This window comes from Crocodylus porosus, unplaced genomic scaffold (assembly GCF_001723895.1).
Source record: "Crocodylus porosus isolate Cpor-Errol unplaced genomic scaffold, CroPor_comp1, whole genome shotgun sequence".
NCBI lineage: Eukaryota > Metazoa > Chordata > Crocodylia > Crocodylidae > Crocodylus > Crocodylus porosus.
Genome location: NW_017728951.1, coordinates 10,385,680 through 10,394,424, shown reverse-complemented (window position 1 = coordinate 10,394,424; position 8,745 = coordinate 10,385,680). Strand labels below are relative to the sequence as shown.

At 45.9% G+C, this 8,745-nt stretch overlaps 2 protein-coding genes across 2 annotated transcripts in view; both read left to right on the top strand.

Annotated features, from left to right (window-relative positions):
- Positions 1-4,595, top strand: part of LOC109324250 (disintegrin and metalloproteinase domain-containing protein 9-like) — a 39,239-nt gene extending 34,644 nt beyond the window's left edge. The window contains exon 22 of the mRNA XM_019556207.1: positions 3,070-4,595. Coding sequence (XP_019411752.1) covers positions 3,070-3,157 — 88 coding nt within the window. The 3' untranslated portion in view covers positions 3,158-4,595. The remainder of the gene's footprint in view (positions 1-3,069) is intronic.
- A 2,846-nt stretch (positions 4,596-7,441) lies between these two features.
- Positions 7,442-8,745, top strand: part of PSTK (phosphoseryl-tRNA kinase) — a 4,292-nt gene continuing 2,988 nt past the window's right edge. Inside the window, exon 1 of the mRNA XM_019555459.1 lies at positions 7,442-7,525. Within this exon, the coding sequence (XP_019411004.1) occupies positions 7,442-7,525 (84 nt within the window). The remainder of the gene's footprint in view (positions 7,526-8,745) is intronic.

The following is an 8,745-nucleotide window of genomic DNA, read 5'->3' as shown; positions in this document are numbered from 1 at the left end:
GCTCTGCGGCTGCTGAGGGGGTGTCTGGGGGGCTTTGGGGGAGCAGGGGCGCAGCGGGCTTCACCCGCACGTCTCTCACTGCTCCGGAGCCTAACTCCAGTGTCTTGACTTGCTTGCAGCAGGGGAGAAGGAGGTGGTGGGGGAATCCAGGCATGCAGGTACACGGTGCAGTGGGAGAGGGACATGTAGGGACACATGCAGTGTACAACCCCGGGTACCATGGCCCCTGCTAGTGCAACCTGCAGGGTATGGCTTGGCTTCTTAGAAGCTGGCTAGTCCTTGTTTAAGAAATCCAACTTACACCCAGTCCTCTTGTCTTCGGGAACTTTTACTGGCTTCTACAATAGCCTGAATTATGAATTTTTGGTGTATCCAACTTTATATCAGTCCCTCTCTTGAGCAAGATTGCACATGGCTACAGAGCTAAGAAGTAAAATGTTCTTTAGAACTCTCCTAAATGTCCAGCACAAAGTTGGCCCTGAAATGAAAGAGATAGTATATGACCTCATTACCCCTGTGGGACCAAGAGAAAAGTTCATTGAAAGACAATAATTGCTATAGATTCATAGATGTAGGGTCGGAAGGGACCTTGTAGATCTTCTAGTCCAACCCCTGCCGTGGGCAGGAGAGAAAACTGGGTTCAAATGACCCCATCCAGGTAAACGTCTAGCCTCCTCTTAAATACCTCCAGGGTAGGAGCATTACCACTTCTCTTGGTGAGAGGGCAGCTGGACAGGCCCTATAAGGAGAAACTGAGGGACCTGAACCTGTTCAGCCTCAACAAGAGGAGGCTGAGGGGGACCTGCTGGCTGCCTACAAATGCATCAAGGGAGATCAACAGCAAATAGGTAGAGACCTTGTCTCCCCAGCACCACCTGGGGTGATGGGGAACAATGGTAATAAGATGATGGAGTATAGGTTCAGGTTAGAGATCAGAAGGCAATATTTTACAGTTACGGTGGCCAAAATCTGGAACCAGCTTCCCAGGGAAGTGGTCCTCGTCCCTACCTTGGGCAAATTCAAGAAGAGGTTGGATGATCACCTTTCTGGGGTCTTCTGAACCCAGCATTCACTCCTGCCTGTGGCAGGGGGTCAGGGTAGATGATCTGTTCAGGTCCCTCCTGACCCTAGCAACTATGAAACTATAAGTTGGTTCCAGATCCCAGCCACCCTGACTGTGAAGTAGTGCCTTCTAATGTCTAGTCTAAACCTACTCTCTAGCAACTTATGGCCGTTATGCCTTGTTACTCCGGGAGGCGCTCGGGGGAACAAGGTCTCTCCCAAACCCTGCTGGTTCCCCCTAGTAAGTTTATAGACGGCCACCAGGAACCCCCTCAGCCTTCTCTTGTGAAGGCGGAACAGGTTCAGGTCCCATAGCCTCTCTTTGTAGGGCCTGCCCTGCTGCCCCCTGATCATGCAGGTGGCCCTCCTTTGGACCTTCTCAATGCTGTCCACATCCCTCCTGAAGTGCAGCGCCCAGAACTGGATGCAGTACTACAGCTGCGGCCTGACCAGTGTTGCCTAGAGGGGGAGGATCACCTCCTTGGCTCTGCTTCTGATGCACCTGTGGATGCAGGACAGGGTACAGTTGGCCTTACTTACTGTGTTCTCGCATTGTCAGCCCATGTTCATCTTGGTGTCAATAATGACTCCAAGATCTCTTTCTGCTGACATGCTTTTGAGAAGGGAGTTCCCCAGCCTATAGGTATGCTGCTGGTTTCTACTGCCCAGGTGCAGCACCCTGCACTTGTCAGTATTGAATCCCATCCTATTTTCATTTGCCCACCCCTGTAACCTGTCCAGATCCTGCTGTAATCTGTCCTTCCCTTCTAGCATGCCCACCTCACCCCAAATCTTGGTGTCATCTGTGAATTTAAACAGGCTGCTTTCACCCCGTCATCCAAGTCACTAATAAGGAAATTGAACAGTGCGGGCCCAAGGACCAAGCCCTGGGGGACCCCACTGCCCACTTTCCTCCAGGTCAAAAATGACCCATCCACTACCAATAATATAAGGTTATATAATACAGAACGAGAAAACCTTCTAACTGCAGACAGAACCACCTATATAAGGTTAATCAATTTGTTGCATCGTAATAATGGGGAAAACACTGATTCCTTCTGCTGGGATTGTTGGAAATGGGGACATGTTATAAACAAGGTTTGTAATACTGAAGCTATACTGTAATTCCAGAAAAATGACTATGTACACAAGTGGAATTGGGGATCTTTTATTAAGTTTAATAGGACTGATTCCACGTCTGAGCTTGAGATGCTCCAGCTTTTGCAGCCAGTTGTGATTACTTGTAGAGCGCAGTGTACTAGGCAGATCTAAGACCAAGTTATAGCCTTAAGCCTCAAGCATCTCTCTTCATCTTTGGCTCCCCTCTATTTTGTGTCTGTAGTTTCCATTCAGACTATAAGGTTTTATGAGAAGAGAATCTCTTTTTGTGTATGTACAATGCCAGGCACAAAGGTTCTGGGAAAGCAGCTGGCTACCAAGGCACTTATGAATGACACCAAAGGGCATCTTTACATGAGCTTCAGGGGTGGGTGTAGGGGCACTTTAATTAGAGTGGCTCTTGGGAGTTGCTATAATTAAAGCGCCTGCAGTGTCTCATGTATTCAAAGTTGCATGCTTCAAAATGGCAGTGGGGATGCTTTAATTAAAGCTCAGTGAATGAGCTTTAAAGCGCCCCTGCCATTTTGAAATGTAGAGACGCTGAGTACATGAGACGCCGAGACTGCTGGAGTGTGCTAATTAGCATGCTCCGGCAGGCTGGATAAATTGAGTCTGCTCTGATGAGCTGTAATTACAGCATGTCATCCCGCATGTCTTGAGGGACCCAAAGTAGGAATAAGAAATGACCTAACAGTCAAAGTATTTTAAATCTGGTGGTTCAAGACTGTTGTAACAAGCACTTCAGAAATAACTTGGGAAGGTGGGTTTGAGGGTGGAGACATTTTCCAGAAGCATTTATCAGCATTAGATACTATTAACCGAGTGTGTCATGTTTCCAAATATGGTATCAAACATAGATACAATGTGCATTTCTCTCCGACTTTTTAGGCAGCAAATACCAAGTCAGTTCTCTGCAGTTCCTCCAAGACCTCCAAGACCTCCAAGACCACCAGTCCCACCTAGACCAGTTGTCTGAAAAATCTGTGTGGTCCTCATGAATTCATCCAGGTGTCTTGACCAACATGAAAAAAAATGTGTCAAAGGGAAATTAATGAAATCTTGCTATTTTTCTTATCCCTGTTTCCTATATGAAGGTCTCAATCCTGCAGTCCTTACAGTTAAGTCTCGCATTGAAACACTGTCCTGTTTCATTAGAAAAGGACTGATTCTGGGATGCAGGGCATGTAACATGCAAGTACTATTCGCTGTAATGAAGGAGTTGTGTGCACTCAGGTCCTTCCAGGTATTTTTTGTCAGAAGACACAAGGGCCAGCACTTCTTAGGTTATATAAAACTACAGTACAAATAATAGTGTCTTCCAAAACCTAACTTCTTGAAAGCACAGCACAGAATTTGCAGGCCAGAGTGAGAAAGTTATGGTTGGTATTAGCCACCTGGAGTATCATCCTGCTTTTAAACTGCTCTTCGATTCCTGATATAATTTAGGCAGCAGAGACTTAACTGCCTCCAAGCAGCAGTACTATCTGGAATTTTTACAGTGTCAGTGCTCTGTGTGTTATGGCTAAACTCCCATTCTATTGAGTTTTCCAACATGAATCTTGGCCTCAGAGCTGTCTCCCCCAGGACCCATTATAGGCTGAATCCTCCCAACATCCAGCTCAAGGGCCTTTAGGATGGTCCACCCTCTCTCCACTGTGTAAAGGGACCAGAGCAGAGGTAGGGACCTCATCCCTTTCCTTTCTTATTAGCAACACTACTGTTAAATTCACCTGTTACAAGCAAAAAAGATCCTGATGAAGGGAATAAGATGAAGGACTACTGCTCTTTAAACAAACTGCTATAAAATGAGCTAGGCTAAGAGGCCTTAGCATTTCTTTTTTATTTATGTTTTTTTCATATATTTGTGTTCAGTAGATACCAGGAAAAATCTGTAACTATACTAAATAGTTTCTGGCAATTACAGATCATTTTTTTCCTTATAAATTCCTTTGTCATCTGAAAGAGACATAAATTTGCAATTCTTTATCTGATAATCAGCAAAGGGCACTGACTTAAAATAACTGAGATTACCTTGGCAAAATGACAGCTAATGGAATGGAAGCCATGGAGAATCTACTATGTATAATGAAAGTGAAAACACAGTGGAGAAAAGAGAATATGTTACAACAGAAACCTTCTCTTGTATTTAAATATGCAATGGCTCTATGGATGGTGGATGATCTTCACGTGTGAAATTTGGAACCATGAACTAGCATTACAATTTACTGTATTCTAATCTAGACCAATCTCCTAAGGGAAGCCCTTTATATCAGCGGTTCTCAACCAGGGGTCCAGGAGTTACAAGCAGTTTTCAGAGGGTCCGCTCAGCTGGCCCTGCATGAGGAAGAACCTCCTTAACTCCCCAGGGCTGAGGCAAGCCCTGAAGAAGGGATGGGCCCCACCACCTCTATCTTGCAGGTTGGCAGACCAGGCTCCTCACTGCTGCTGCCCAGGTGAGTAGGGCCCCAGGGCTTCCCACTGTTAAGACCCACCTTCTGCATCCGGGACTGTGCAGGTGGGGCTGGGAAGCAGGGCAGTTGTTGTGTCACAGGTGGGCTGTGGAGTTTTTATAGCATGCTGGGGGGTGCCTCAGAAAGAAGAAAGTTGAGAACCACTGCCCAATATTATCATTTTACAACTGAACTGAGCAGATCACCAGAAAATCTGTTGCAGGGAAAAATTCTGCACTGACAAGGGGTTGGAATGGAGGAGCAAATGTTTCTCTCCCACCCTAATTTCTCAGGCTCTAGGGAAGCTGGGCATGTAAATGTTTGTTTATTTCAGCTTTTAATAGTATGAAGTAATATTATGCTGCCAAGATCTTAGCACCAATTATGTCTGCAGGATCATGTTATGAAATAGGAAATATAAAATTGACTGAAGACAGTTCTATACCTTTGTAATATTCACAGCAGGAAATCTTAACTTCACACCAGCACTGGTGTGAAAAAAAATGGTTCTGTGTAAAACTAACACTATGTTTTATTTCAAAACGGAGAGACAGAAATGACAATTTTTGCCCAATCTGGCCACAGAAGGAAGTTTGTAGCTGTGACTAAACACAAGTGCATGACTGCAAACAGCTTCAGAAATGGCCGATCAGGTGAAAATCTTACTCCTCGTTGCATGAGGTATCAGATAAAGATGTTTCAAAATGTAGTGTCTTCTGTGACTTGTGTCTACCCGGAGCTCCCAGCCTGTTGCTGTTTGTAAAATGGGAGAGAGGAAAGGGAGCACAAGTTCAATCGGAGGGGTTTTCAACCCCCTCGGAAGATGGGGTGGGTGTATTGGAGCCTCCCTTCCCCACCCCCAAAGTGTGTGTGGGGTGGGGGGGTGCCAATTCACCCAACCCAGCTTCAGCATCAGCTGGGGAGCCCCAAGAATGAGCTCTTTTGGCTGCCTTTCTTCTCTCCCATTCTGAAAACAGCGAGCACTGGCAGAGAGCCCTGGCCATTGCTGTGGGAACCTGGTTGCAGGCTCCCAACCCCAGGTAGATTTCCCTCCCTCATGGAACGAACAGAGAACTTCTCTTTGGTCCGGGGGTAGCCTTGTAACTCAGAACGCTTTGCAGAAATTGTTGAGTTACAGCTGGGAGCTGCACTTCTGTCTGCACCCAGAGTTTGGACAACAGTTCATGTAGTTCAAATTCCTCCTTTACTGTGACACTTTACAAAAAGCTTGACAATGGTTAGGCTGCCAATATGCTGCAATAACTGCTCATCATGCCAAATGATATTGGCATGCAGTACCTGCTGTCAAGTACAGACGAGTGCCAGGGATACAGTGTAGACATACACTAATTTCCCTGTTCTCACTCTGTGTCTTTCCATTTTTTCCGTTAGTCATCTTGGGAAATGGTTTTGGTGGGCTTTGGGGTGTTTTTTTTTGTTTTTGTTTTTTGCATTTGTACGTTACCTAGCACAAAGTGGTCTTGATTATGATCATTAGGTGCTACAGTGATTCAGGCAGTAAATATTGTATTTATATTTCTATTTTATGTGAATAATTGTGTTTTACAGGATTATCTTAAGCAATTCTGTACACATAGAGATGAGTGTATTTTTGAGGCTTTCAGTGGCTTTATTGTCAAATGCAAAAAATACTACACAGTAATCCTTTCAAGTGTTATAGTTTACCTTAGCACTGCATTGTTATTTAAAACAAAATGTATTTTTTTGTTGTTCTTAAGTATAAGACGTTTAGCATGTGGAGATATGGATGAGTATTTAAATGCAATATATGAGTAGGGAGCGTGCTATTGTGTCCACTCTAACTCAGCAACCAAAATATACTTGTTAATTCATGTACAAAGTGAATAAAATGTTTGAAGTAAAATGGAAGAATATTTTTAAATTACAGAAGGAAATATTTGTTCCTAGTTTAAAAAATAAAGTTCTGTGAAAGCCTGGCTTTTTCTGTCAAAGTATGTATTGCATGTAGCAACTTGCTAGACATGAACCCAAACTGAAATTCTTTATGCAAAGACTGCAAATATATTTATTCATATAGTTTGTAGTAGTGTTTAAGGGCCCTGTTACATATTACATTTATGGCATGATTAACATCTTAATTAGTACTCCATGAATGTCAAGAGTGCTACATGTGTACCCAATATAAAGCACCATAAAAATGATCCCTATTTAATGAGGAACACTTTTATGACTGCTTTTATGGTGTCTTAAATTGAACATAGATTCATAGATTGTCAGGCCGGAAGGGACCTTGGAAGATCATCAGGTCCAGCTCCCTGCACCAAGCAGGAAAGATGACTGATGGTCAGGTGACCCCAGCAAGGTGACTGTCTACTCTCCTCTTGAAGATCTCCAGGGTAGATGATTGCACCACCTCTGAAGGGAGCTTATTCCACAGTATGGGTGACTGGTGCTTCCTTAGTTGCGGGGACACATGCCCCCCTCCATGACCAGTCCCACCAATTGGGGGGGGGGGGTTCCCCATGGTCAATCCTGCTGCCCAGGGGGACCAACTGCCAGCGGCCACTTCTGGGAGCGGCTACAGCGATCAGTCGGTGCTTGCAGAGGGGGGTACTGGTGCTCCCCGTGCCCAAAGCCTAATTGGCGAGGACAGCCAGTCAAGGGGTGCACTGGCACACTCAGGGAGTGCACATTTCACCACTGTCTGGACACTCTGCCAGGTCATATTCATAGAGGTCTGTTATGACCCCCAGGTCCCTTTCATTCGTGGTGCTAGTCAGTTTGGTGCCACCAACCCTGTAGGTGTGTTGGAGGTTCCTCATCCTGAGATGGAGCACTTTACATATCTCAACGTTGAACTTGATCACATTCCGATCCGCCCAACCTGCCAGCCTGTCTACGTCCAGACGCCTGTATCTGTAGCCTATCTTCAAGCGTGACCATGCTTCCCCATAACTTGGTGTTGTCCTCAAACTTGGCCAGCAAGCTCTTCGCCCCCACATCCTAATCATTAATAAAGATGTTGAAAAGTACTGGAGCAATACATGGCACATCTACACACAAAGAGCTAATTTCTGACAGCTGATTGTTGGAATCAATTCTGGACAGCCCTGGGTCCTCAGGGCTGGGGCTACCCTAGGACCAGTGCCAAAAATCATGGCCACCCTGTCCTCCCCAGCTGAGCCATTTAAACTCCCCAGTGAGGCTGCCAGGCATGAGGGATCAGAAATTTGAAAGGTCTTCCCCCACCAAGGAGAATTAAACACTGTGCTGGGCATCTCTGCCAGGGCTGCTGGGTTCAGGAAATCAAAAGTTTCCAACGGGAGGGATGGTTTCACCCCGTTTTCCTCCCCCCTGCACCCCAGCCCTGCTAGGAATCTCTGCTGCCCTGTTCTTTAAAACTCTGCCAGCTGCCAGCAGCCACGGGGTTTGCATCTATCCTCAATACCCAAAATTGCACATCCCGTTTTGTAACCATGGTGCAGCAGGACATGCAGTTGTTGGGGTGAGGGATCAGACCCCATCCCACAATATTTGTAATATTCGCCAGTGGCCTAAGTAACCTGTTTCTCTTCACTGTCTCCGTCTGCGGGCCTTGCTACACATTCTAATTAAAACGGGATAGAAACCCGCTATGGAGTCGTTACACATTTTCAAGGACTAGCTTTCTAGCCAGCTGGCTTTTCTTGCAGCCGGATAGTCGTATGTATCCTATGATAATTACTTCGCCTGCGTGGCTGCTCTAAACCGATTGCACCGCTAATGGGTTAATTTGTGTGAGAATACACTTTGCGCTTGTGACAAGTCTTGCTATATGTGGCGATGCTAAATTCCCCTCAAAATGGACTGCGCAATACATGTAGCGTGTAGCAGGGGGGAGGAGGGCGCTGCACTTGTTGACCAAAACTCTTGAAACCATGCGAGATTCACGGAGTGAGAGAGCCTGGCCCCCACCTGGCACGCTGGGTATTTTTGAATGAGTCAAAAACCACATTTCGCACACAGTTGTGTCCGTTTAACGGCCATGAGGGCCAGCTTGACTGCATCTGTCTGAGGACTCCGCTCCTCTGAGGCCAGCGTTCCCTCATAGAAATGGCTGTGGCAAACCACAGGGGCTGCTGCTGTTGGTGTA